General features: G+C 70.4%; 1 protein-coding gene across 2 annotated transcripts; it reads right to left on the bottom strand.

Moving 5' to 3' along the window:
* Positions 1-209: 209 nt before the first annotated feature.
* BAHCC1 (BAH domain and coiled-coil containing 1) lies at positions 210-27,670 on the bottom strand. Of its 2 annotated transcripts, XM_075044187.1 has the most exons (28): positions 27,524-27,670; positions 25,337-25,670; positions 16,670-16,849; positions 15,457-15,579; positions 13,259-14,983; positions 13,063-13,168; positions 12,718-12,926; positions 12,428-12,586; positions 11,477-11,670; positions 10,707-11,064; positions 9,893-10,615; positions 8,536-8,720; positions 8,283-8,419; positions 7,945-8,046; positions 7,415-7,495; positions 7,012-7,126; positions 6,685-6,928; positions 6,273-6,437; positions 5,843-6,168; positions 5,297-5,404; positions 4,949-5,211; positions 4,766-4,841; positions 4,577-4,685; positions 4,370-4,492; positions 4,109-4,282; positions 2,374-3,518; positions 1,527-1,763; positions 210-1,441 (listed from the first exon to the last, which is right to left on the bottom strand). In XM_075044187.1, exons 2-28 carry the CDS (start codon positions 25,509-25,511, stop codon positions 1,235-1,237), a joined length of 7,749 nt encoding a protein of 2,582 aa, XP_074900288.1. In that variant the 5' UTR covers positions 25,512-25,670; positions 27,524-27,670; the 3' UTR covers positions 210-1,234. The 2 variants fall into 2 exon arrangements, with proteins under 2 accessions (XP_074900288.1, XP_074900289.1); XM_075044188.1 differs by lacking the exon at positions 7,415-7,495.

Raw genomic sequence — 27,670 nt, 5'->3', positions numbered from 1 at the left:
CCCCGCGTTGCCCTGCGGCCGCAGCACCCTGCCCGGCTCCTGCATGCACCGAGCTGGGGAGGCCTCTGCGGGCACCCGGGGTGGGGTGGGGGTCCCCATAACTGGGGGTGCAGGGTCCAGCCAGGGGTGCCCATAACTGGGGGTGCAGCTGGGAGCGGCCGCACCAGGAGGGAAACTGAGGCAGAGCAGAGAGCAGAGCCGGCACCAGCAACGGTTCATATATTTATTCATAAGCCAAGTTATCAATAAAAAAGTTCCATACTAAAAGGCCTTTACATAGAGTTTGCTGTTCATAAAACCTTTGTGTTTTTAATCCTTTTTTTTTTTTCCTTTTTTTTATTGTTGGGGTTTTTTTTGTTTTTGTTTTTTTTTGTCTTGTTTTGTGTATTTTTTTTTTTTTAGTGTTTACACTGGAAAAGCCCCCGCCGCTGCGCGGCCTGTACACATTTACAGCGCGGGGTGACGGCGGGCAGCGGCGGGCAGGGCTCGGCGGGACGGGCCAGCGTCCGCCGGCACCGCGGCCACCCCGCTATTGCACTGGGGCCGGGCAGCGGTGGCGGGACCCCCGGAGGAGGTGGGAGGGCAGGGGGAGAAGGGGGCCAGGAGAGCCGCCTCCCCCCCGCCTCCAGCCAGCCTGCCACCCACTCCCCCGCCGCGCTCGCCGCCGCGCCGGGGACCGAGCCCCCCGCCCTGCTGCCGCGTCCCCCCTATATACAGAGCTCCCCCGCTGTCCTCGTCCCAGCCAGGCTGGGGGAAACAGTGCACTGAAACAGAAACGCGACCCCCCCACCCCTCCCGCCCCATATTATTATTAATTTTTTTTTTTTTTTTTTTTTGTGGGTGGTGTTGGGTTTTTTGTTTTTTTTTTTTTTGTTGGTTTGTCTGTTTTCCATAAAACTTCCCAGAAGAAATACAATATTTACACGCAAAATAAATAGAACAACACACCTGATTTCTGCTTTACCTGCTGGCAAACAGTCAGAGGTACTAGGGAAAGTATGGCTTGTAGGGGAGCCCCCCCCCCGCCCCCCGTGCCCCCCGTCACGACGATGACGCCCCCGTGCCCCCCACCCCACATCCCCTGCCCCCCCCAATCCCTCCCCGGCCACCCCGGGCTTTGCATAATTGCCGGGAAGGAGCCCCACGACGGAGTGGGGGGGGCGCGTGCGGGGTCGGGTCGGGGGGTCTGCCCGTCCCCGTCCCCCTGACCCGCAGCCGGGGTGGGCACGGGGGGTCAGCAGAGGATGGGTACCCCGTCGGCGGTCACCAGCCGGCCCGTGGTGGGGTCGTAGGTGCCCGCCAGGTAGTAGAGGTCCTGCCGGTCCTGGTACTTCTTGCTGCGGGTCATTTGCTCGTAGTGCTCCCGTCCCACCACCTGGCACTTGTGGGAGATGGTCTGCACGTCGTTCTCGTCCTCGTGGCACGACTGGTACAGGGCGTTCTGCGAGCGGACGACACGGCGTCACCGGCCGCCCCCTCGCCGGTGTGCCACCGGCCCCCCGTCCCCAGCCAGCCCCCCCCCTCACCTTGCCGTCGCTCTGCCGCTTGCCCAGCTTGGTCTCCTCGGGGTGGTAGAACCACTTGACCTTGACCACCATGTTGCTGCCCCAGGACTCCCACATGCTCTCGATGCGCCCGATGTAGGGCAGGTTGGGCCGCCCGGCCGAGAGGAAGACGGCGCAGTCCCCGATGCGCAGCGTCTCCTTGCCCCGCACGATGGCCTTGTAGAACAGCTTCCGCGCCTTGCCCTTCATGCCCCGCCGCTGGAAGGGGGGGGAGAAATGGTGGGGGGGGGTCAGGGACGGCGCATGGACCCCCAAACTCGCACGTGCGCGCCCTGCCAGCTCGGTGAGACCCCCAGGCACCCGGGAAAAGCAGCGCCGAGCCCCGCGGGGTTGCTCCCGCGGCACCCATCCAGCATTCTGCACCCTGCAGGCACCCTGCTCCCTGCACCCAAGTGCCACAGCCGGCGCAAGCAGCACCGAGCACCCAAGCATCGTGCCCGCTGAACCCATCCCGTGCACGCAGGTACCTGGCCCCGTGCACCCGGCTGCCGTACCCCAGGCACGCTGTGCCCCATGCGCTCGAGCACCCGGCCCCGCAACCCCTGGCATCCTGCCGTGTACCCACGCGCCCTGCACCCTGCCCCGTGCACAGAGGCACCCTGCCATGCACCCGCACCCACGCCCCATGCGACCCACCGCATGCACCCTGCCATGCGCCCACGCACTCTGCCCTGCATCCCCAGGCACTCTGCCGGACCCATGCACGCAGCCACGCACCCACGCACCTCCACCCGTGCCCCCAGGTGCCGTGGGGGCTCCTTCCCCTCCCCGTGCCGTGCCGAGCGGCCGCGGCGGGTGCCGGCCGTACCTGCGTGGGGTTCCCCGACCACCTCCAGAGCTGGCGCGCGGGCAGGAAGGCGGAGATCTTTGGCCGGTTTTCCACCGAGGGCAGGCGCTGCCTCCGGGAGAACTCTTTGGCTTTGGAGAAGCTGAGGGCCTCCTTGCGCTTGAGCTTGGCCTTGGGGCCGGCGGCGGCGGCCTTGGTGAGGAAGCAGCGCTGCGGCGTGCCGCTCTTGGAGCGCAGGGCCTCCGGCTGCGCCAGCAGCGCCGGCACCGGGTGGGAGAGGCAGGTCTGGAGCAGCAACGTGGAGTCCTCGTCCTCGGAGCTGTAGGAGGAATCCTCGTTGTCGGAGGAGCAGAGGCTGGAGGTGGAGATGGAGCCGGAGCTGGAGGAGGTGGAAGAGCCCGAGGAAGAGGAGGAAACCGAGAGGCGGGTCATAAAGCGCGAGGGCACGTCGGCGCCCAGCCCGCCCGCCTCCTCGTCCTCGTCCATGTCCGAGTAGGAGCTGTGGCAGTCGCTGTCGCAGTTCAGGGTGAACTCGGCCTGGCCCGAGTATTTCCGCAGCGCCAGCCCCACGGGCAGCTGGTGCACGGGCGCCCGACCCTTCCTATCCTTGCCGGCCAGGGCCGCGTGGGCATAGCCGTGGCTGGCCAGGGGCCGCTCCAGCTTGGCCCCAAAGTCCTTCTCAGCCAGCAGCAGGGCCTTGCAGTTCTTGTTCTTGGGGGACGTCACCCCTTCGTGGTCCAGCTTGACCAGGTACTCACTGCCTGCCTTTCTCCGGCTGCTTTTGCCCATTTCTGCCTCCAGCCGCTCGGCCTTCTTGGAGCGCAGGAGTTTCTGGGCAGCCGGCAGCACCAGCCCAGCCCCGGCCCCGAAGGAGGCGTAGGAGCTGGCGATGCGGCTGAAGGAGTCGGCCCCGAAGCCGTTGCCGAAGACGGGGGCGGCGAGGTGGTGGTGGTGGTGCACGGGGAAGATGGCCTCTTTGGCCCGTAGCTTCTTGGCGCTGCCGTTGACCTGGAAGAGGTTCTGCAGCACGGCCGTGCCTTTGCTCGCCGCCTTCCGCTTCGTCTGTGCCACCGCCGACCAGCTCAGCAGCGGCCCGCTGCGCCGCCCCAGGAAGGGGTCGCTCAGCGCCGGCGCCTTGCCGCCCGACAGCACCTCCACAGCTTTGCCTGGCGGGAGACGGGGGTCAGGAGGGGCGGAGGACAGACAGACAGACAGACGGAGGGAGGCAGGGATGCTCCGGGACTGCCCCCGTCCCTGCACGTCCTTCCCTGCAGGCTGATCTCCATTCCCCGTCGCTGCAGCGCCCTGTGCCACCCCCTTCCTCCATCCCCGGCCTCGCACCCTTCCCTGCATCCTGCCGTACCCCGTTCCCAACCCCCTGGACCCCATCTTTCCCTGCATCCCCTCTCCCTGCCTGCTTCCTTGCCTCCTATAGTCCCCAACGCCTGCATCCCAGCTTCCTTTCCAGCATCCTTCCCCACATCCCAACATCCTTCCCGGTATCCCAGCATCATTCCTCACATCCCAGCACCCTTCCTGGTATCCCAGCATCCTTCTCCGCATCCCAGCACCCTTCTAAGTATCTCAGTACCCTTCCTTGCATCCCAACATCCTTCCCTGCATCCCAGCACCCTTCCCCGCATCCCAGCACCCTTCCCTGCATCCCGCCATCCCTCACACCAGCACTGCTGGTGCCACCTCCCTTGGGCACCCCACAGGCAGGTGGTCCGCAGGTAGCAGCCCCCCGCCCCCGTACCACTTTTCTCCTTGCTGGCCGCTTTCTTGCCCGAGTTCTTGGGGGGCTCAGGGCCATCGTGGCGGTCCGGGCAGAGGCTGGGGGGCAGCTCGCTGGACGGGGGCACGTCGCCGCACGACCGCTTCGTCCGCCGGCAGGAGCTGGAGACCAGCAGCGCGGGGGACGGCTCGGTGCCTGCGGGCAGAGCGTGGGGTCAGGGCCGGCCCCGCTGCCCCCCCCCGCCCACCCCCCTGCCCGCGGCCCCCACCCCAGCCCACTCACACTGGATCTTGAAGTCGGGGGGCAGCAGGCGGATGTTGGAGACAGCGATGTGCCCCGTGTCCCCATCGTCAAACTCCACCATCACCGCCTCGGGGTCATCCTCCTCCTCGTCACTGGAGGAGCCTGCGGCACGGGAAGGGCTGTTGGGATGGGGCAGGGGTCCCCCACACCCCCCCGCCCCGCCGGCCGCCCACGGCTGCTCCTCACCTCGCACCACGTTCCCCGGATAGAGGCACCGGGATTTCTGGCTCCAGTAGGCGCAGACGCGAGTGCCCGGCGGGAGGCTGCGTCGCGACTGGGGCCGGACGTCGAGGACCTGCGAGGAAGCGGCGTGCTGGGCTCCGCGGGGCGTGCTGCCCGCCGGGACCCCCGCCCCAGCCCCCCCGCCCCGCTCACCGCCTCCTGCAGCAGCTGCTCCTGCGAGTAGATACGCTGCCGGTTCCCCCGCTCGCCCTCGATGATGATGCTGTAGCTGGAGAGGGGGCACAGAGCCGGGGTGGGGGGGGGGCTCAGCACCCAACCGGCCTCCCCGGCATCCCCACCCTCGTCAGGGACCCCCCCACCCCGGCCCCCGCTTACATGTCGGGGGGCTGGATGGTGCGGACGCTGCCGGCGTAGAGCAGGCTGTCCTCCTTGGGGATGAGGATGTGCAGCCCGTCCCGCAGATCCTCCTTCTGGATGGCACAGACGTGGGGCAGGGGGGAGCGGCGTCCCCCCCGTGCCACCCCCGCCAAGCAGCCCCCCTCCTCCTCCTCCTCCGAGAAGCTGCTGTTGTCATCAAAGTCGAAGTCGTCCTCCACGGTGAAGCTCTCCAGCAGCTTGCTGACCGCCCGCCCCTTGCACTGTGGGAGAAGGAGCTCAGGGTGGGTGGGGGGCACGGCGGGGGGGTGTCCGTGCCGGGGCAGGGGTCCGGCTCCTGCCTCTCACCTGCTTGGTGGCCACTTTGCTCTTCACCTTGGCCAGCTTCTTGCCCTTGCTCAGGATGGTCTTGGCGCTCCGGGGGGAGAGGGCCAGCGAGAGCGCCCCGTTCTTTCGCTGCGGGAGGGGGGTCAAAGCCGGTTGATGGCCCCCCTACGGTGACCCCAGCCCTCTGGGGCCCACCAGTGCCTCCTAACCACCCCAGCCCCTGCACCCCACAGGCCCATTGATGCTCCCAACCGTCTTGGCACCCCCAGCCCATGCGCTGGTGCGCCCCAGCCCCACCAGCACCCACAGCCTGTGCAAAACCTGCACCCATCCCTCTGGACCCCCCTCCAAGGTCCCATCAATGCTCCCCTTAACCCCCCCCCCAATCCCCAAGCCCTGCACCCATCCCTCTGCACCCCATGGTCCCATCAGAGCCCCCATCCCCATGATCCCATTGATGCCCCCCAGCCCCACCAGCACCCGCAGCCTGTGCAAACCCTTGCACCCATCCCTCCGCACCCCACGGTCCATGGGTGCCCCCCCCCACCCTCTGCCCCTCGCACTCACCCTCAGGGCCGACTGCAGCACCTTGCTCTTGCGCGTGGCTTTCTTCAGCCTCTCGCTGGCCAGGCGGGCCCCCTCGTCCCTCGGCCCAAAGTGCCGGGGGTCGGTGCCGGTGAAGAGGCTGCCGGCGGGGGTCGGGGCGCTGGGTCCGCTGGGGGCCGGTGGCCGGAGGCTCTCCTTGGGCTTAGCCTTCAGCTTTTTCTTGCCGCCCTCCTCGCAGCCGCCCGCCTTCCGCCGCGCCGGCACCTTCTCCAGCTTGCCGGCTCCCGGCTTCACCGGCCGCCGCTTGATCTTCACCTCGCCCTCGGGGCTACCGAGGCGGCAGGGCCCTGTGGAGGGGGGGGAGCGTGCTGAGCGCATGCACCCGGGGAGGGGGTCCTCATCCCCCATGTCCCCCCCCAACCCCGGCATCCCCGCGGGGCGATCCCGTTACCTAGCAGTCCCTGCCTTTCCTTCTTCTTCTTCGCCTTTTCGTTGGCCTCCATCTTCACCACGGAGGACGGCGAGGGTCCGAGCACGGCCACGGGCACCGAGGGCGGCAGGGACAAGCCCGGCTCATCGTCGCCGTCCTCGCTGTCTGTGTCCCCGTCGTGCTCATCTGCAAGAGGACGGGGGGAGCAGTAAGGGACCCTGTGCACCCAGGGGTGGCCCCTGCACCCCCCCCTCCATCCCCAGGGAGATGCTGCTTCCCCGTGCAGGATGGGGTGAGCTGGGGACCCCCGGCATGAGCCACCCCCCCCACCCCTGCAGCTGGATGTACCCCCCCAGTCCTGGCCCCTTGTCACTCGCTCTGCACCCCCAGACCCGCACCGGACCCCGCACCCCCAGCCCCGTGCCAGCCTTACCTTTGAAGCCCGCCGGTTGGCGGGGGTCGGGGTCCTGCGTCTGGTACTTGGCAGCCTTGGAGCCCTTGGGACGGGACAGCTTCTTCTGGATGCGGCCGGCGGGGTTGGGGTCTTTCCGGCGGAAGGGGCTGATGCCGGCGGGCAGCCCTTTGCTCTTCACCTTCTGCTTCAGCTGCGAGACCTTGTGAGCCACCTTACAGGCCAGCTTCCCTTGCGACCCGCTCTTCTTGCACCGCACCTTCTCCTGGGGTGGGGGGCACAGGGAGGTTTGGGAGGGGGCCGGCACCCCCCCCCCAAGCCCCGGGGTGGCATTTGCCCCGAACTCACCGGGGAGCCCTTAAGGCTGCCGAACGCCGCCTCGGCCAGCTTGCTCCTCTTCTTCTTGGGCTCGGGGTCTCCCCGCAGCTCGGCGCACAGCAGGGACAGGCTGGTCTTCACCGCCCTGGTGGGGAGCGCGGCGTGGGCACGGCGCCTCCCGGACCCCCCCCCCCCAGCCAGATCCTGCACCCCCCCCAGCTGGATCCCACAGCCCCGGCCGCATCCTGCACCCCCTGGCCACCGCCAGCCGCCGGCTCCCCTCCTGCTTTCCCCCCCTCCCCGTAACCTTCACTCGCTCACTAATGTTTTGTGACATAAAACCTAGAGATTAATTTTTTTTTTCTCGCCCCCCCCCCCTCCCCGCTCCGTCTTAATTGAAGGAACCATTTAGCGCAGATTTAACTGTTATTACCGAACGGGGGGGCCGGGGGCCGTGCGCGCACACACGCTCCAAGCGTGTTTGGACTCGCTCGGAGGATTTATGCAAATGGGCCTGTCGGGAGAGGCAATTTGTAGCGGAGAAGGACAATTATACAGGGCCCGGGAGTGGGGAAACGGCTGCGCCGGGCGGCTAATGGGTAATAATAAAGCGCCGGCAGCGATGAACGCCGCTGCAGCGTGACCAATGGCTTTATACGGCGCAGATAAAGAGGCTTTTATGCAACGCTGCTCCCGCAGCCGGCGGGAGGGGGAACACGGTGCTGCCGCCCAGCCGAGCCCCCCCACTCCGCCGCAAGCGGGTCGAGAGCGGGAACGCGCCGGAGCGAGCGGCCGGATCCCCCGAAACGTGGCTCCTGCTGATGGCGGATGGGGTTGGAGGGGATGCGACGGGGCGGCCCCCTGAGCACCGCCACCCCCGCGGCAGGACGGCCAGACCCCCCGGCAGCAGGACCGGTGGCCCGTCCCCGGGGACAAGGAGGGCACGCGGCGGCGGTCACTCACTTGACCTTGCGGCTCTCGGCCCTGCCCAGCGTGCTGGAGTGCTTGCGCTTCCTCGGCCGCCCCGGGCCGCGCCGCGCCGGGCTCCGGGAGCTCTCGTCACGCCTGCAGCCGCGGCAAGACCGGGGACACCCTGAGCCGCCCGGCCGCCGCAGGCGGTGCCCCTCCGCCGAGCCGGGCTGAGGATGGCCCCAAACTCATCGCACCGGTGACCGCCACTGCTGTCCCGCTCGGCGGAGGGCGCTCCCTCCCGGACCTCCCCGCTTCCCACATGGATGCCTCCCCCTCTGCTACCCCCTTCCCGGCCTCGGAACCCGACCGGGACGGGGACGGGGACGTACTCGTGGTCATGCCGCCTCTGCAGCTTCACCAGCTCCCGCTGCTTCTCCTTGTAGCGGCGCTGGAGCTCGGCCAGCCGCATCCGCACCTCCACCTCCTGCGTGTTGAGCTGCTCGATGGCCGCCTTCAAGGGGCAAACCTGGGGGCCGGGGGTGGGGTGGAGAGCTCGCAGCGCCGGCAGCCTCGGCCCCGGGGCTGAGACCGGGCACAACTCATCCCACCTCCCGCCCTCGCCGCACGCGAGGAGACACTCACGGCCTTGGTTTTGGGCGTCCAGGTGTACTTGCGGCGGGGGATGCGGGCGCGGGGCGGCGGGGAGGTGGGCAAGGGGCTGAGCGCGGGGGGGCTGCCCTCCCGGCTGGCCGCCTCCACCAGCGACCAGGCGGCCGCCACCGTGGCCAGGTTCTGCAGGTTGAAGGCCAGCAGGTCCTCGTCCTCCCCTGCCGGGACGGGAGGTCAGCAGGGCCGGCGCGGGACGTGCCCCGGACCCCCGTGCCGCCCCACGCGTGCTCTTGTGCAACGGCCCGCGCACGCCACGGCAGCACCGCTACCGGGGCCATGCTGGGGCGGGGGGGCGTCTGTGGGGCGGGGTGTGCCGTAGGGCACGGGACCACGCCGGGGGGTGCTACGTATGAGCGGGGTGCCCCGGGGTGGCCGTAGGGTGACGCGGGGGTGACGGTGGGCGGCGGGACGGCGCACAGGGCGCTGCGTGCGCGGCACGGCCAGCGTCCTCGGGCGGCCGGGGGGCCGGGGGGGGCAGACGGGGCCGGGCGTGCAGCAGCGGCCAGCAATGAACTCATCGGCGAACGGAGCCAAGGCCGGGGCTGGGAGGGACGCGGTGACGCGACCCATCCGGCCACCCCATCTGCAGCGGGGAGCGGGGCCCCACGGTCAACCTCCTCTCCCCCCACCACCTCCGGCCGCCCCACAGCGTCGCGGCCCCGTGCCACGCACGGCCACGGGCAGCGCCGCCACGCCGCGCGCCCGCCGCGCACCACCCGCCCGCGGCAGCGCTGGGGACGAGCGCCAGGACGGCCTTCCCTTCCCTGCCGGGGCCCCCGGGATTCCCTGGGGAAGCCGAGCCGGGAGGGAATCCCGGCGCCTGCCTGGAGCCAGCGCTGGAGCAGAGCCCCGGAGACGGCCCTGGGGCTTCGAGCAGGACCCGGCCGCCGGGCACCGTACGGCACCGCACCACCGGCACGCGTGCAGGCCGCTGGCTCCTCGGCCGCCAGCGCGCGTGCGACCCCGCGCAGCAAACGGGCGCGCAGCCCTGCGCCGCGAATGCAAGTACAGCCCCCTGCACCGAAAACGCAGGCGCAGCCCCCTTCGCCGCCGCGCAACGCGTGCGCTGCCCAGCCCCGCTCGTGCCAGAGCTTGTGCAAGAGCAGCCCCGCTCTCGCACGCCCCGCGCGGCCCCTCCACGGCGCAGCTCCTCCGTTGCACACACGCTGCACGACTCCTCTGTTGCATGCCCTGCACAGAGCACCCACCGCGCACACCCGCGGGCGGGAAGCACCGTGACGCGCGAGTGCGGCACTGGGGGGGCAGTGGGCACCGGGGGGGACACGACGACACGGACAGGGGATGCCGGGGGGCACCGAGGGCCACTCACCTTCCAGCGCCAAGTCGCAACGACGCCGGCGCAGCTCCAGGTCGGCGAGCTCGCTGAGCAGGGCGATGCCGGGGATCCCTGAGGCGTGGGGAGCGGGCGACGGGGGGGCCGGGGGGGGTTCCCCGGGCGAGCCCAGCGCCGGCAGCTCCCCCAGGTCGATGCCAGCGGCAATCAGCGCCTCCAGCCCGCCGGGGCAGCCCTGTCGCGCAGCGGAGCCGTCGCCATCCTCCTCGTCGCAGCTGCCCTCCGGCTCTGAGCCATCGCTGTCGGCCTCGTCTTCCTCCTCCTCCTCCTCCTCCTCCACAGTGGGGGCCAGCGGGGAGGCCCCCACCACGGGCACCGGGCACTGCTGCTCCGGCGGGCTCTGCTCCGGCGCTCCCTGAGCCGCCTCCCGGCGCACCCCAAAAGGCACCGGCGCCCGCTCCTCGGCGGCCCCCGCGGCCGGGGCCGGACCCCGCTCCCCGCAGAGGGGTCCCGGGGCGAGGAGGAGGTGATGGCGGTGCAGCAGAGCCCCGGGACCCTCGACCATCGCCCCGGCGGCCGGCGGCTCCCGCGGGGGGCCCGGCTCCCGCAACACTTCGCCGGCGGGGCTGAAGGTCCGGGACTGCTCGGGCTCAGCCGGCGGGGAGCCGGCGTGCATAGTGTCAGGGTCAGCCGGCTCGGCGGAGTGCGCCTCGGAGAAGCCCATGCCGGCGGCGGGGTAGCTGTAGCCGGGGGGCAGGTCTGCGGGGAAGCGGGCGACGCTCAGCGGGGAACCCCCGGCACCTTCCGGCACCGCGGCCACCCTCCTCCTCCTCGCCGCCCCGGGTCCTACCTGGTTCCAGGGATTTGGGGTAGTCGCGGGGCGGCTGCCCCTCTCCGCGCTTGTCCTCGCCGTCGCTGCCCTTGCTCTGGACGGGCAGGGGGCTGTCGGCCGGGGAGCGGGGGGCCACGGCGGAGCTGGCGGCGGGGCAGACGGGTAAAGTGCAGGGGGCCGCGGGGAGGGCCACGGGGCACTTGGCCGGGTGCCGCAGGGCCGGAGAGTGGCAGCAAGGGGACAGCTTGGGGGGCCCGGGGGCCGCCGAGGACAGGCCCTTGGCCGGGGGGTTTAAGGCAACTGCTTTGTGGGAGGGTTTGAGGGGCTTCTCGGGACCCCCGTCCTCCAGCTCCAGGGGCTGCTCCTCCGGCTTCCGCTGCGGGGAACACCGAGGTCGGCACACGCCAGCCCCACCGCCCGGCCCCTGCCCCCCAGCCCTGCTCAGCACCCTACAACCCTGCCCTACATCCCAGCCCTGCCTCCCGCAGCCCCACACAGCCCAGCCCCATAGCCCAGACCCTGCCCCACTGGCTGGCCGCAGCCCCCCAGCCCTGCCCTGCATCCCCCTGCCCTGCCCCACATCTCGCGCCCCAGCCCCGCATCCAGCCCTATATCCCCACTCTACACCCCAAACTCAAGCCAACCCTGCATCCTAAAGCCAGCCATGCATCCTCAAGCCAACGCTGTATCCTCAAGCCAGCCCTGCATCCCATCCCACACCCAGCCCCACAACCATGCACCCCGGCCCCCCTGAGACCCCCCCCCGACGCCCCCAGCCCCGTGGGCACCTGGACGTGCGCCTGGCGCTGGATCTCGAGGGCCTGGGCTGCCCGCTGCTGCTGCTGCAGGGCGTAGAGCTCCTGCTGCCGCAAGAACTGGGAGCGGGAGTACACGGGCAGCTGCCCCGTGTGCTGTAGGTGGGCGCCGGGACCCCGGCCCGGGTACATCGGGGGCCACAGCGACGCCTGGTCCATCACGTCGGCTGCCGGTGGTGGGGAGAGGGGGGTTGTCAAGTGGGGACCCACCTTGGGGTCACTTCACAGACCCCAGTGGTGCCCCCCTAGCCCTGCAACCCTGGCAGCGCCCGCAGGGACCCCATCACCCTCCACTGCACCCCTAGTTCCACAGCAGCCCCCCCAAGGACCCCATGTCCCACCCCTGCACCCCCAGCAGCTGCAGGGGTCCCTATTGCCTACTCCTGCACCCCCAGCAGCACCCCCAAGGACCCCATCTCCCACCCCTGCACCCACAGGGACCCCATTTCCCAACTCTGCATCCCTAGCAGCACCCACAGGGTCCTCCATCTCCCACCCCTGCACCCCTAGTTCCACAGCAGCACCTGCAGGGACCCATCTCCCACCCCTGCACCCCCAAAAGCACCCCCAAGGACCCCATCTCCCACCCCTGCACCCCCAAAAGCACCCACAGGGACCCCATCTCCCACCCCTACACCCCCAAAAGCATCCACAGGGACCCCATCTCCCACCCCTACACCCCCAAAAGCATCGACAGGGACCCCATCTCCCACCCCTGCACCCCCAAGGACCCCATCTCCCAAACCTGCCTCCCCAGCAGCTGCAGGGATCCCCATCTCCCACTCCTGCACCCCCAAAAGCACCCCCAGGCACCCCATCACCTCCCCACCAGCACCCCCAGCCCCAAACCCCACAGCAGGTACCCCCAGGACCCCCCCGGCACAAGGCGGAGGTGCCCGCGGCCATCCCCCATCGCAGCCTTACCCAGCGTGTGGGGGGTGCCGTGGGCGGGGGGCTCGGTGGGCAGGATGACGAGCTGGGCGGGGGGGTCCTGGGAGAGGGGGAAGACGGGCTGCATGGTGCTGGGCATGGAGGCGGGGAAGGCGGGCGGCAGGTTCTGGTGCAGCGCGGGATGGCCGATGCCTGTCGTGCCGGGGGGGGCTGTCAGCACTTGGGGGGGGGGCAGCACCCCACTTCTGGGGAGGGGGGGCACAGCACCCAGCCAGCCCCACTCCCACAGCTCCCTCCCCACCCCCTTTGCCGGCGGCACTGACCGTAGGAGTGTCCCCCCATCCAGATGGAGGGGCTGCGGGTGCGGGGCAGCCAGTGCGTGTGTGCCGGGTGGGCATGGGCGGCGGGGTCCCCCCCGAGCTGCCCCGCCGGCAGCGAGGAGCCCCCGGCGATCATCAGGTGGGGGGTCAGCTCCCCGGGACACCCCCCCGACGGGTGCATCCGGGCAAACTCCACCAGGTCCTTGTTGTCCCTGCGGGAAGAAAGGGGGGAGACACGGACACGGTGCGTGGGGCAGCGTGCCGGTGCAGTGCACCGCGGCAGGGGGGGACAGACCCGGCAGGCGGGTGACCCCCCCCCTTCCCAGTCCCCCCCACCACAACGCTTACTGGAGAAGGAGCTCTCGCCCCGGCAGCCCCAGGCGCTCCTCGCAGAGCCGACCCCGCTCCTCCTCTGCCTCCAGGTCGATGAGGTGCATGGGCCGCGCGGTGCCCGCTGTGCCGGGGACGGGACGGCAGCATCAGCGCGGCACCGCCGACCCCCACCACCACCACCCCCCCCCCCAACCTTCCCACCGGCACCTACCTTTGATACCGGCGGCCGCCCGGCCCTGCCGCCCGGAGCCGCTGCCGCCACCGTAGGAGGGCTCGGGTCGCCCGAGCGTGTCCTTCTGCCGCGCCACGGCCACGGCGATGCCGACGGGCGGCTGTCGCACCTCGCCCTCGCCGGGGGCCAGCCCGTCGTGCTCCCGGCCGCGGGCGCAGTCCGGCCGCTCCAGCTCCGGCTGCCCTTTCCCCGGGGGGAATTTGGCGTCCTGGTGGGCGCAGCTGCCCTTGACGCCCCCCAGCCCCACAAAGGGGGGGCCCTTCTGCCCCCCCAGCAGCGCCTGGTTGCTGTATTTCAGCAGGTTCTTCATGGCCGAGACCTCGTCCGCGGCGGCCGGCACCTCCTGGCCCAGCACCGGGCCCTGAGTCATCAACGCAGCCTGCTGCAGACTCGTGCCGAAGGGGTCCAGGTAGGGTCCCTTCCGCTCCTCCGCCACGGCCAGGGGGGGTCCCTGGCCCTGCACGCCCCAGGGGGGCAGGGGGGGCCCGCCGTAGCCCAGGGCGCTCAGCTCCAGGGGCTTGCGCTTGGCCTCGGGGCCGGCGCCGGCCGCCTCCGTCTCGGGGTGCTGCTGGTGCCGGATCCGCGCCACTTTCTGGGGAGCCGGCCCGGGCGGGGGGTCCTTGGGGGGGCCCTTCTCTAAAGTGCAGCAGGAGGGGCCGACCCGGACGCCCAGCGGGTCGGGGCGGGCGGCGCGGGAGCAGTCGGGCGCCGGCGGCACCTCGAAGTAGCCCTTCTCCAGAGCACCCTTGGGTGCCGGCCCCCGGCCGGCGAAGGGGGGGCCCTCGGCTGCCCCCCCGCCCAGGTACTCCAGCCCCTTCAGCCGGGCGCCGGGACCCCCCCACTCCAGCCGCCGCTCCGCCGGGCCCTCCGCCTTCAGCGGGTGGTGGTGGAAGGGGCCGCCGTAAGCGGCCGGGGGCTCGGCCCCCGCCTCGGCGTGCCGCTCCTTGCCCTCGACGCGCTCCAGCCCGCCGGCCTCCGCCGCCACTTGGAAGGAGCGGCTCTTGTCCGTCAGGTGTCCCACCGAGGGCACCAGCGTGGCCCCGCTCAGCTTCAGCTCCCGGCCGGCCGGCTCCGGCAGCGGGCACAGCACCTCGGGGCCGGCGTGCAGCTGCAGGCAGGGGAAGGAGCCGGCGGTCGGACCGAGCGGGGCCGGCCCGGCGGGCACGGCATAGGAGACGGCGTGGTGCAGCATCTGCCGCCGTTCCACGCATTCGCCGTAAGGCTGCGGCACCTCGGGGGCCCCCGGCTCCCGCTCGCCCCGGCACGGCTCCTTGGCGTTGCAGCGGCCGGCGCGGGGCAGGGCGCTGCCGGCGCAGCTGGGCAGCACGGCGCGACCGGCGTCGCCCTCCAGCCCCTTGGCACCCAGCAGGCAGGAGGCGAGGTGCTTGGGGCGGCCGTCGCCGGCCCCCCGCGGGGGCAGCCCTTCCTTGCAGTGCCCCTCCGGCGGCACCGGCAGCACCGCCTTGTGCCGCTCCTTGGGGTCCTCCTCGGGCGGTCGCTCCTTGGGGTCCCCCTTGCCCGCCTTCTCCTTGCCCGCCAGGAAGCGGTCGTAGTCCTTGGGGGTCTTGGGCAGGGGTCCGGCCTCCCGCTCCCGGCTGCAGGAGCCGGCGGGGGGCCCGGGGGCGGCACGGGCGATGCCGGGGAAGCCGTGGCCAGCCGGGAGCAGGGCGGGTTGGGTGGGCAGGTTGCGCAGGTAGAAGTTATCTGGAGGAGAGGACGTACGGGTGAGCCCCCCGCGCCACCGCCTCCCCCCGCCCTCCGCCGAACAACGGCACGGGTCCGGGCACCCGGGACCGCGGCCGTGCCAGCGCCGGCTCCCCGCTAACGAGGGGAGGAGCAGAGGGGAAGGCACGGCCTAATTAGCTCCATTTCCCACCCAAACAATGTTCCCTATTAAGCACCCGCCACAATATTGTGAAAAGCGAGAGCGGCGGCGGCAGCTGGGACGGGTGCCCACCACCCCGCGCCCGCCGGCCCCGCTCCTCCCCGGGGACCCGGCGCTTGCTCCGCTGCCGGCCCCCCACCCTGACGCCGGGCACCGGCACTGGGGACGGGCGCTGAGCCCCCCACCCGTGCCTGGCCGGGGACACGTGCCCCTGCGGGCAGACCCCGACCAGCCCCGGAGGCCGCGGGTTTGCGGTGGCACCGCGGTGCCGTGTCGGGACCCCGGTACCTGCCTTTCTGGCTCTCGTAGAAGCGGTGCTGGCCGTAGAGGACGTTGCTGTTGCCGTGGTGGTCCAGGTGGCTCATGGGCAGGAAGGTGGAGGCCAGGCTCCCGGAGAAGCGGGGGTACCCCGGGGCTGGGGACACGGCGGTCAGGGGGGCCAGGGCGCGCTCGCAGGCGCACGGCCCCCCGTGGCGTCTCCGTGCCGTGCCACGGCGCGCACCGCGCCACAGCAGCCCGGCCACGCGCCGCTCCGGCTATAAACGCTTTGCCGGAGCCTGTAATATCCCCTGAGCGAGGGACACCCCCTGCCCCCCCACCCCGGGAGCTGCCGCCGGGCTGAGACCCCACAGACTCGTGGCGGCGGTGGCCGCATCACGGCAGCTCGGCACAGCCCTCGCAGGCTCGTTAGCCGGCGCGCTCGGACGGGCTGTCCGTCAGCGGCGGGTGCTGTGCTGCCGGAGCCGCGTGCGCTGCCCGGCCCCCCCCCGGCACGCCGCGCAGGCCCCAGCACGCCGGGAGCCAACTGGCAGCCGGTCAAACTACCAGCTGGGCTGGCTGCCAGGGCCCCGCGCCAATACCACCTCCCCGCTCCTTAACTCTGTCAGCCCTCGCTCCGGCCGCTCAGGTGGGGACGGGGATGCCGGCGTGCCGCGGGGTGCCGGCGGCAGCACCGGGCTGCGGGGAGCCCCCCGCTCCCCACCGCGTGGGGTGTCTGCTTAACCGAGGCTGTACGTGCAGCCCCGGGGGTCCCCGTGCTGCAGCCTGCCCCGGCACGGGAGTCCCTGCCGCTGGAGGGGGACGCAGCCCCTGGTTCACCACCAGTGACACGAGCTGGCCTGGCCTCAGCCCAGCTGCTGGCACGGGGCGGGAGTCTGCAGCCCGGCGCAAGGCTCTCCGGTCCGCCCTGAGCGCCGATGGTGAGGGGCTGAGCCTGGTCGCTGCAGACGCCCAGGGGGATCTGTGGGGCACGCCGCCGGCCGCGCACCCCCCGCCACCACCCCGAAGCGCGCTGGGTGCCAACCACGTGCCCGTGCCGGCCGGCTGCCACGACCACCCCGTGTGCCAGCGCCTGGGAGGTCCGAACCCCGTCCGTGTGGGCGACAGCTGGATGTCACCCACCGGCACCGGGCAGAGCCCCAGCCGCATTCCGGCCACCCTGCAGGGACACCCTGCCCACCCACCCCGGGGTGCTGCCACCCGTCCCTGCCCCGGCGCCCGCTCACCTTCGTGGGAGTGCGAGAACCAGATCTGGGAGGTGCCGGAGTGGGGCCCGCGGAAAGCCGGCTCCGGGGGGGAGGCGGTGGGGCCGGCGGGGTGGCTGGGTGCCCCCGAGCCCAGGCTGCTGCTCAGGAAGCCCCCCATGAAGGAGGAGGCGGGCGCGTTCCCCATCAGGCCGCTGCCGGCTGCGGTGGGAGAGGAGAGAGTCAGGGAGGGCTGCCCGTGCCCCGGCTCGCACGCCCGCCCCGCTGTGCCACCACGCTCGCTCGTGCACGCTCGTGTGCACACGCCTGCTGCAGGGCTGTGCGCAGCCCACGCTGCATTTATGCATCCCTCGTGCACGCAACGCCTCTCGTGCACGCACGCTGCTTGTGCGCGCCCATCCCTCGTGCACGCAACGCCTCTCATGCACGCACGCTGCTTGTGCGCGCCCATCCCTCGTGCACGCAACGCCTCTCGTGCACGCACGCTGCTTGTGCACACGCATCCCTTGTGCATGCACGCCCCTCACGTCCCCTCAGCCCCACGGGGCTCAAACACACACTGGGGCACGTGAGGCACAGCAGAGCTGTGCAAGGGGCACCGGTGCCCTGCCCTGACCGCGTGTGCATGCCCTGGGTACATCACACGTGTGCCGGCACATGGGAGGCTTTGCACACGCGTGCGGCTCCCCACGCTGCTGCTCTCCCCCCCAGAACCCAGCAGCAGCTCTGAGCCGCTCTGTGACACCAGCTGCCCCCGGTACCGGGACTGTGCCGCGCCGTGGCGAGCTGGGCCATCCCGCTGCCAGCACGGGCAGCTGCCGGCCGCGGCAGCCGGAGCCCTACCAGTGCCCAGGAGGCGATGGGAGGAGGGCTGGGGACAGTGGGACGGCCACCTGTGACTGGGGCAGCAGCTCCCCGGGGCCGGGACACCGCGAGGGGTTGGGGGGCAGAGCCGCACGCGTGCGCACATGCCTGCGTGCACGCGTGTGCAAGGCAGGGGCAGGCGTGCGGGGAAGACGCGACCGGCGCGGGAAGCCCAGGGCAGGGGGGGCAGCCCCCACCCTGACTCCACCAGCCTCCCCCGCAGCCCCGGGGGGGCCCCAGCACCCCCCGGCGAGGCGCAGGCCAGCGTTCCCCATCCCGATCCCCACCCCGGCCGAGGCGTGAGATCATGATGGAAACATCAGAGCCGGTGGCCAGCGGCCGGGCAGGAGCCGGCGGAGCAGGGGAGGGGGGAAAGCATCGTCCACCCCTCGCCGCGTGGCCCTGCTCCCCGCGTCCGGGTGCGCCGACGTGGGCTGGCGGGGCCGTGGCCGCCCGCCCCCTCCCCGGCACGGCTCGGCACGGCGCGGTGCAGAAGAGCCCGGGCTGGCCGGCCGCCCGGCCGGGGCAGGAAGCGATGCTTTGCTCTCTAAGCCGGCCCACGCTCCCCGGCTAATCCCTCCGGGATGCCTCTGGGATGAGTGTCGGGGATGTGGTTTCAGGCAGCTCGCTCCTTCCTGCGCCGGCCGGCCGGGGGCCGAAACCGGGCAGGGGCCGCGTGGGCCGGGGGCACGGCCGCACCCTGCCCGTGGCCCTGGGAACCGGCACCGCTCGCCCCCGGGGCCGGACGCTGAGCCCCCCCCACCCCGTACCGGCACACACCGGCACGGGTGGGCACGTCCCGCCGGCCGGCCAGGCTGCGCCGACACATCCTGGAGAAGCCGTGCCCCGTGCTGCCCGCGGGCAACCGCCGCGGCGTGCCCCCAGCCCCGGCCGTGCCGGGGGACCCTGCCGCGGGGCGTGGAGCCGGCAGCGTGCCGGGCGGCTGCGCCGGGCAGGAAGCCGAGGTTTCCAGAACGAGCCTTTTCTGGAAGCTGTGAAACAGGCTGTAAAAAAATAACACACACACACACACACATACACCCCCCCCGCCGATGGCGGCGGGGCCGGCTGGCGCGGAGCGTCCCGGCGGGGCTGGTGGGGCCGCGGCCACCGCTCCCCACACCTCCCACCCGCTGACTCACACCCACTGGCACGGCCGGATCCCCCGGCGCGCTCTGGCCCCGCGGCCGGCCGCGCCGTTCCCACCCGCCTCGCACGCCCGCACGCATGCACGCTCGCCCCGGTCCCTCGCACGCTCGTGCTCTGCCCCGCACTGCCACAGCTCAGCGTGGCGCGGCACGGCTCGGCACGACATGGCGCAACTTGGCACGGCACGGCACGGCGCACGGTCAGAGAGCAGCCCCCCCCCCCCCGCCCCCGGCTCTGCCCCCTCTGGCCACGGTGTCGGCGAGGACAGGGACGGGTCCCTGAGACCGTGCACAACTCGTCTCACACGTGAGCAGGCAGTGCCAGGCACAGGGCCGTAGGGCCGGCTGCCAGCACTGGGCAGATGGGCAGCAGGGTCCCATCCCACCCCCCCTCGCCACCCCCCCGGCAGCGTCAGCCTGGGAACTCCCTGGCCGGGCTCCCCGTGGCCAGCACCATGAGTCAGCCCCACCGGCACTGCTCCCAGCTCCGGCACCGGCACGGCCAGCAAGAAAATCCCCCATGCCGGGCACCAGCGGGGAGGGAAGGGTGGCCCCGACCACGGACACCGGCCCCGGGCTCCGGCGGCTTTTCAGGGGCTGTGCGGGGCTTTGCACCTCATGCCCGTGCCGGGAACTCCGGCAGCTCTGGCACAGCCACGCAGGCACCGCGCTGGCCCCGGCCACCCCACAACCGTCCCGGCACAGCCCGGGTCACGCCACGCTCTCCCCCACGCCAAACCAGACCCCGTGACGTGGCCGGGCAGGGAAACTGAGGCAGTGGAAGGAGCGGGGGGATGCCGGTGGGTTTTGGGGCTGGTGGTGCGCGGGACCCCCCAAACGGGGCTGGGGGAAGGCGGCAGCCAGAGGAAAGGGTTAAGAGGGAAGCGAAGCTGCTTCCCCCTCATCACCGCCAAACCGCAGCCGGCAGGGAGGGCAGGGGGGGCTTTTCGCCTTGGCCTCAAATCCACAGAGGGTCACACATGTGACGAGCATGCCAGGTCTCAGCATAACCGCACCGACAGCACCGGGTGTGGGGATGCAGGCTGGGGGCGGTGGGCATTGGTGGGACCGGGAAGGTGGGGCAGCAAGGGGCGCTCCCCCCCACCCCAGCCACTCTTCGCCCCCGCGGCACAGATGGGAATGTGCCGGGAAGACGGAAAGTTTCCCCCGCCAGCAAGCGGGGCCAGGGCGGGTGTGGGGGGGCCGCGGCCCCAGGGGGGGGTGACTCCGGCCACGGCTCCTCCGGCCTGGCAGGTTTCTGGGCCGGGGGCCGGCGGTGGGGTCCCCAAGGCGGTGCTGCCGGGAAAGGGAGGGGGTCCCCAGCTCCCCTGTCCGGGACACCGCAGCCCTGTCTCTCCCCACGGCTCCAGAAAGGTGGGGGCTGCACCCCACCAGCCCCCCCAGTGTGGGTGCACAGCTGCACCCTGATAATTAGGGGCTTCGTTTTGAGGAGGGGGCGGAGGGGGGGGCTGCAGCCCCCCGGAGCCCCAGGCACAGCCCGGGTGAGGTGACGGTCCCCGGGTCCCCGCGGCGGCGGGGACGTGCGCGGGGCGCGGGGTTGGGTTACTCTCTCGGCTATTTCGGGGCTGGAACATTCCTAGCGGGGCCGGGGCCACACGCGGAGACGCCGGGAGCTGGCAGGGACCCTCCCGCACCGCGTCCCCACGGCCGGGCACCCCGGGGAGGTGTCACCCCCGATCCCTGGACCTGGGCAGGATGCGGCCCCCAGGCCACCCCCCGCCACGCTTTGCAACCCACGCTGCCCCTTTAAATATTTGGCAAATAGGAAATAAGTGTAATATAATTTCCTCGGTGTTATAATTTAAGATTAATCCATATTGTTATGGCACTAAATAAATGCTGTAATATTGAAATGCAGTTCAAATTAGCTTGACAGAGTGCCAGAAGTACAATTAAAACGTTATCCGATGGGTAATCACACGGCAGTCGCTCCGTGCTAAGTGCCACTCGCAAGCTGTCGGCTTTCGACGGAGGGAAGGGGAGGCTGGAGCCGCCGAGAGGCTGCGCGCCGCCGCACGCTTGCACGCTCGCCGGGGCCGTGCGCCGCACCGGGGCCGCGTGTGCACACGCCGCTCGGCGCACGCCGCTTGCACGGGGCTCGCGTGGCTGACGCTCGCGAGGACGGTGCACGCTGCCTGCACGGCCGCTGCACGCGGCTCGGCGCACGCCCCTTGCACGATCGACGCGCGCCGCTGGCGACGTTGGCGCGCGCCGCTCGGTGCGTGGCGGCCGGCACGGACGACTCGCGCACCCGATGCACGACTTGCACACCGGACGCGGGCGGCTTGCAAAGCCCAGAGGCCATTTTGGGAGCAGCCGCGAGCCCGGCATGGGCTGAGACCACGGGGAAGCCGGGGAAAGCCCAGGGGGTCCCTGGCGTCCCACCCCACGCAGCCCCACAGGGGTCTGGTGTCCAACGGAGGCCAAGCACGTGGACCCCCCCTGGAGAACTCCCCAAAACTTGGGGCCCACGGTGACCCTGTACCACGTGCAATCCCCTGCGAAGCATCACACCGGTGGGGGTCCCCGGCTGCCCGTGCACAAAGCGGGAGGGAGCAACCCCGAGGGGCTGCGAGGACTCGTCCCTTCCCTCTCCCTGGGGTCAGGGGACCCCAGCACCCAGTGGGGTCGGATCCTGCCCCAGGGCGATGCTGCGGGGCAGGCAGGGCGGCAGGCAGGGCCGCGCTGTGCCCATCTGTTTCGTTTTATGGAGCGGATAAAGAAGAACTCCAAGAATGAGATTATTGGGTGAGTGTTTATTTACCGCGGGGGGCGGGGGGGGCACGCAGCCCGTGTGAATCTCTGCAGTCACTGAATCGCCAAATCCTGCTATTTTTATTTTCTGCTGTAATTCCCTGCTCGGCTGTCGCGTATCGCTGCCATCAGTGCCGGGAGAGGAAGCAGCTGGGGGGGGGACAGGGACATTCTGGCTGAGGGGGTCCCGAGGAGCTGTGGGTGCCCAGAGGGGCACCCAAACGCTCCGTGGAGCCTGTCCGCACCCCTCGTCCCCATCTCAGGGATCAGCCACGCACGTGGCGCTTGGACCATGGAAACCGGTGGTGGCACTGCCGGCGGGACTGCCCCCAGCCCCCCCTGGCACGGGACCCCCCCAGGTCAGACAGCCCTGGGGGTGCAGGGACAGGAGGCAAAAGCCGGGTGCCCGCAGCCCAGGGTGCTGAGACCCCCTTCACCCCCCCAGTTTGGGGCAATCAGCACATCTACCGGCGGTGACCGGGGCTCACGGCAGCTGCCCGGATCACGCCGCGCGCCTGCTCGAGCTGTCCGTCCCCCCCAGGCCCCAGCGCGCAGCAGCGTCTCCGCACGGATCCAGCTAATCGCTAACGAACAGATGAAACCACTCTAGGGTAATTCCACAGGATCTGGGGTTCTCCGCATCCCGCTCTTCCCGCCGGACACGCGCGGGCGTGTGTGTGTGTCCCTGGCCACCCCGGCACGAGTGTGGCTAACGAGGAGCAGACGAGTTAATCTCAAAATCTGTTTTAACTTTGACACCTACTTTTTAAAATGCAGCACATGCGGCGGCGCGGCCGGGCTGGCACGCGGTGCCGAGCGGGGGAGCTGGGAGCCCCTGCGCCGCGGCCGTGCCGGTGCTATGCCGCGGCCTCCCAGCCCCTCGTCAGACCCCGTCTTCGATCATTAATGAGGAAGCTGCAATGTGGAGCGGCTGCAGCGCCATCACCCAGCCCCGCATCGCCACCCCGGCCGGGGGCCACCGTCCCCACCTGCCCCCCGCCATCCCTCCCCTCAGCCGTGCCGGGGAACCGCACAGCGCCCGGCCTGCAACTTAATCCAGGGAGGGGGACAGCTGCGGGAGCCACGCCGGCCGCCAGTGCCACGCCGCCGGCTCACCGCCCCGTCCACCGTCACTGGCATGCACACCTGCACCGGGATGCACACCCGCACCACCACGGCCGGGCTGCACACCCGCACCCGGCTGCAAACCGGCACCGCCACGGCCGGGCTGCACACCCGCACCAGGATGCAAACCAGCACCGGGCTGCGAACTGCCCTGGCCAGGCTGCAAACCGGCACCACTGGGGTCAAGCTGCGCACCGGCACCGGGCTGCACACCGGCACCGCCACGGCAGCGGTGCTCCCGGCAAAGCCCGGCGCTTGTGCGAGCCCCCCCGGCGCTGTTACACATTGCAATGTGCCGAGGGCTCCGCCGCGGTGACAAACAGCCCGACGCAATTTCAACTATGTATTAGTCCATAAAAACGTCAGAAGGGCAAAAATTGAGGCCCCGGCATAAAGCATGGGCTCGGCCGAGCCTCGGCCGAAGCTTCCCGCCCCCCCACCCGTGGCGGGGGCGTTGGGACCGCCGGCCCCGCTCGGCACAGGGATCGGCGCAGGGCGTGCCAGGGCGGTGGGACTGCGGCCCCCAGCCGGGCTGTGTCCCCGGCAGCGCCACGACCAGGGAGCGAGGGCTGCACCCTGGGCTGGGCTCCCGGCAGCTCCGGGGATCCCCGTCCCCCCTGACCCGCCAGCACCGGGCACGGCCGCGGTTCCTCACGCTCTGGCCCCCAGCGCCGTCTCGTGCCATCATTTGCATGGTCCCGGTGCCAAAACCAGACGCAAACCGAAGCATTTGTTTGCAATAACTGCGCAGCCCTGAATTATGGCTTTAATAAAATCAAGCTAAACAGTTTTTATCTCCCCTTCCCAGGGCGGCCTCCGGCCCCCGGCACTCGGCAAAGGCTCCTGGGAGGTGTAGTCCGGCCCGCCGGCGGGAGCCATTTGGGGGAGCGTGGCCGGAGTCCCCCCCGGCCGGCGCGGTGCCCCAAGGCTGCCGCGTGCCGCGCCGGCCCCGCCACCGCCACGGCCGCCCGGCAAACCGCGGGCTGGCTTTATTTGCTGGGTGGGGTAATTATCAATCATCGGCGTTAATTACCGCTCCGCGCGCTGCCACGGCTCCCGGCCCCATGGCACGGCCGTGCCGCGGGGACGCCGGGGTGCTGGGCCTGGGGACCCTCCTCCCGCCGGCCCCAGCACCGCGCTGGGCACTAAATTATCATTTTTATTTGCTCAAGCAACGTTCCCGTACGCGCGGGAGCCTCCGAGCGCGGCTCGCCGGGATCGGCTCCGGCTGTGCCGGCCCTGCCAAAGCCGGGAATATTTTTAGCTCTTTCTGTTGTTGGGTTTGGCTTCTCTCTTTTTTTTTTTTTTTTTTTTTTTTTTTTTTTTTAAGGCAAGTTTCTGCCGGGGTATTTTTAGCCTGATCCATGTTATTTTAACAACCTCCATTGCATTCGGGCTCCCATGTGTCGCCCAGGCCCCGGCGGACGCGAGGGTCCGGCCGCCGCCACCACGGGGATACCGCCACGCCGAGAAGCCAGAGGGAAGCCAGCGGCACCCCAGCGCCGGCGTCCCCCGGGGATCCCCCACCCCCGGCCACCACGAGCCGAGAGGGGCCGAGCCCCCACCCCGGTCCGCCACCCCGGGGACGGGCACCAAGCCCCCATCCGGGTCCCCCACACCCCAAAGCTGGGGAGAGGCCAGGGTGGCCCCCACCCCCCCACCCCCAAGCCTGGCGGTGGTCCCGGGGGGCCCGGCCACAGCGCGGGGGCCGCCAGCACAAAGCGAAACCGCCCCGGCTGCGGGCCCGATCCGGCGCCACCTCCCCGGCACCCCCCGGTGCCCCCCGCTTTCCGCCTCCTTCCAGGAGACGCGGGCCCCCGCCGCCACCCCCCCGCGCCGGCCCGGCCGTGCCCCCCGCCCTAATCCACGCACTAATTGTAATCCCATTAAAGCAGATATAATTTTATTAGTATTCACAGCTCATCAAGGCGGCGACAATAACCGGCGCTGCCGCCGTGCCGCGGCGAGAAAACCGCCTGCGCCGGCGGGAAGCGGGGGGCCCCGGGCAGCGCCGTGCCGAGCCGGCACGCTGCTCGCCGGATCCGGCCCTGCTCCCGCTTCGGCTCCGTCCCGGAGCTCGGTGGCAGCAGAGGGGCTTCCCGCTGCCTGCGCCCCGCTGGCCGCCCCTGCGCCCTCGAAGCCCCCCTCCCCGTGCCGCGCACCCCGCTTTAGGCGCCCTGTGCCCTGCTTTAACCCTGCACGGCCACAGCCGAGCGGCCTCCGCGCACGCCGCAGACAAAGCCGAGCGAGCGGGCGGCGTGCGCCGCGGATGCCAGCGCGGTGGCCGGATCCGGCGAGCCCCATCCCGGTGCCGGCACGGTTGGCCGTGCCGTGCTGGGCCGCGCGCCGCGCTTTGTCTGTCTCCGGCAGGACACCAGCTGCAGAGGCGAACGCGCACCCTGCAAACCCCTTCTCACCCTGACACTTCGGCGCTTTATATAGAGCCGGGGTTTGCTGACCTTTCCCCACCGCCGCTGCCGCACCACGGCACCGCCGCGCCGGCCCCGCGCATAACGGCCTCCTTGTTCGCCCAGAAAACGCTTCCTTGTTCAGGCACCGGGATCTCGCCGGGCCGGCCCGGGGGTCGCGCTCCTCCCGCGCCGGCAGAACGGGCGAGCGGGGAAATGCCCCCCGTGTACGTCAGCCCCCACCCCCAAATCCACCGGGCGTGGTGACAGCGGGATCAGCACAAAGGGGAGGCCGAGCCCCCGGTGTCGTGCCGGACCCCCGCGCCCCTCCCGGCCCCCCGTGCCGCGGCCGCCCCGGCCCCTCTGACCTGTGTGCGTGGCCATGGAGATGGGCGCGGGGAAGTACTTGGTGGGCTGGAAGTGTCCGGGGGGCTGCACGGCACCGTGCGCCGAACCCGCCACGCGCCCCGTGCCGTGCCGGTGGCCCAGGCCGCCCCGCTCCGACAGCAGCCGCGGCGGGGGCGCGAAGTCACGGCCGTCCATGCCGGGGGCACCCACCCACCCGCGCGCTGCCCACGGGGGGCACGGCGGGACGCCGACGCGGCTCCTCGGCGCGGCCGGCGATCCTCAGCGCCGCGGCGGGCCGGGTTCGGTGGCGGCGTGCCGCGCTCCGCGCCGGGGCTCCCGGCTCATCCTCCGCTCCTGGCGCAAGGGAGAGAAAGGAGAGCGTGAGAGCACGGCCAGGCCGGGGGGGGGGGTTCCGCCTCTCCCCCCCCCCCAACACCTCCCCAGGGCCTCCGTTCCCCCCAGCGCGCGGGTCCCCAGTTTCCCCAGTACACAGCCCCCTTTTTCTCCGGTATCCCCGGTGCACGGGCTCCCCGATTTCCCCGGTACCGCTCGTTCACGGTCCCTGATTTCCCCGCCATCCCCGCAGCACAGCCCCCCCCCCCGCTCCCCATTTCTCCACTACCCCCGCTTCCCAATTTCCCCAGTAACCCCCATGCACGAGCCCCAGTTTCCCCAGTACGCAGCTCCCCCCCCTTTCCCCGGTACTCCCGGAGCACGGCCCCGGCCTCCCCGGCCGCGGTTCTCCCCGGGGCCCGGCCCCGCTCCCCCCCACCCCCCCACCGCCGCTCGGGATCCCTCGTGCCCCCGGTGCTCGGCCCCGTCCTTCCCCCGCCGCTCGGGCCCCGGTTCCCCGGTGCTCGACTCTTTTACATTCCCCCCCCACTCGGTGCTCGGGCCCTCGGTTTCCCCCCCCACACACACCCCCGGTGCACCGACCGTAGTTCCCCGGTTGCCCTCGCCGTGCGCGGGGTCCGTCCCCCCCCGCTCCCCGGTGCACGGAGCCTTCCTCTCCCCCCGGTTTCCCCTCTCGCCCGGCCCCGGTTCCCCGCCGCACGGCCCCTCCTCTCCCCGGCTTCTTCTTCCCCTCCCCGCTTCCCTCCGCCACGGCCGCCGCGCTCCCCGGTATTTCCCCGGTGCTCGGGGTTTTACGTGTCGTGTGTCCCCCCCCCCCACCCCGTTCTCCGGTACACGACCCCGGTACCGGCTCCCCTCCACGCCCCACCGGAGCCCGCCCGAAGCCGAGGACAAGGCCGCCCGGTGCGCCGGGCCCGCCGGGGCATTGTTCTCGGCAGCGCCGGGGCCGGCGGGCCCGATCCGGCGGAGAGACCGAGCCCCGCCGGGGCCGGGGCCGGGGCCGCGGCGAACAAAGGGGCGCGGAGCAGCGAGCGCGGCCGGGGGCCACCGGTTTCCCACCCATCGCCCCCCCCCCTCCTCCCGCTCCACGGACCGGGGCTGCGCGGCTGCCCGCGGCGGAACGAGCGCGGCCGTATTGTGGGGGGGGGGAGCGGCGGAGGGCAGCCCCGGGGAAAAAAAAAAAAAAAAAAAAAAAAGAAATGCACGGACAGCCGGGAGGGGGGAGAAGAAAAAAAAACAAAAACAAAAAAACAAAAACAAAAAACCAAAACAACAAAAACAACAAGGAAAAAAAAAGTGTGGTTTTTTGAATAAAATTGAAGCAAGGCAAGAAAAAAAAAGAGGCAATTTTCTTTTAAGGTAAAACAACAACAACAACAAAATGATAATGCAATGCAAAAAATTTTAATGGGAGATCGTTTCAGGGAAAAACATTTGACGCGAAAAAATTTCAATGCAAAAAAAAATAAAAAGGTTCGACGCGAGAAATGTTTTAATGCGCAAAATTTTAAGGCAGGGGGTTTTTAACGCCAAGATTTTTTTTTATTATTTTATTTTATTAAGGCCAAAAATATTGTAACGCAAAAAATTAACGCCCCCTCCCCCGAAAAATAGTATTTTAATAGCAAAATATAAATTAACGCAAAAAAAAAATTGTAATGCCCCCCAAAAAAAGCCAAAAAAATATTTCAATGCAAGAAAAAAAAAAATGCCGGAGAAAAATTAAGGCGCCCAAATAAATAAAAAAAAAAAAAAAAGAAAAAAACAGAATAAACCGTACCGAAGCACCCCCCGAAATCCCGACAACCCCCCCGAACACCCCACCGATCACCCCGACCACCGCAGTTACTTACCGGAGGGGCGTTCCGCGCGCGGGGCGAGTGCGGTCCCGCCGGCGCGGGGCGGCCCTGGCGGGGTGCGCAGCGTGCTCCTGCCGGTGCCCGTGCACTGCCCATGCACCGGCTGCTCCTGCAGCAAAGGGAACCGGGGGGGGGGTGGGG

Source organism: Buteo buteo, chromosome 13, assembly GCF_964188355.1.
Source record: "Buteo buteo chromosome 13, bButBut1.hap1.1, whole genome shotgun sequence".
NCBI lineage: Eukaryota > Metazoa > Chordata > Aves > Accipitriformes > Accipitridae > Buteo > Buteo buteo.
The sequence above is the reverse complement of the archived record's forward strand: the minus strand, read 5'-3'. Positions and strand labels throughout refer to the sequence as shown.

Excerpts from the sequence above, each read along its gene's own strand:
- BAHCC1 (XM_075044187.1), bottom strand. The coding sequence starts at position 25,511 with ATGGACGGCCGTGACTTCGCGCCCCCGCCGCGGCTGCTGTCGGAGCGG. Across the intron at positions 14,984-15,456 it reads CTTCTACGAGAGCCAGAAAG|ATAACTTCTACCTGCGCAAC; the intron begins GCAGGTACCGGG and ends CCTCTCCTCCAG. Across the intron at positions 6,169-6,272 it reads GGAAAGGCAGGGACTGCTAG|GGCCCTGCCGCCTCGGTAGC; the intron begins GTAACGGGATCG and ends CCCCCTCCACAG.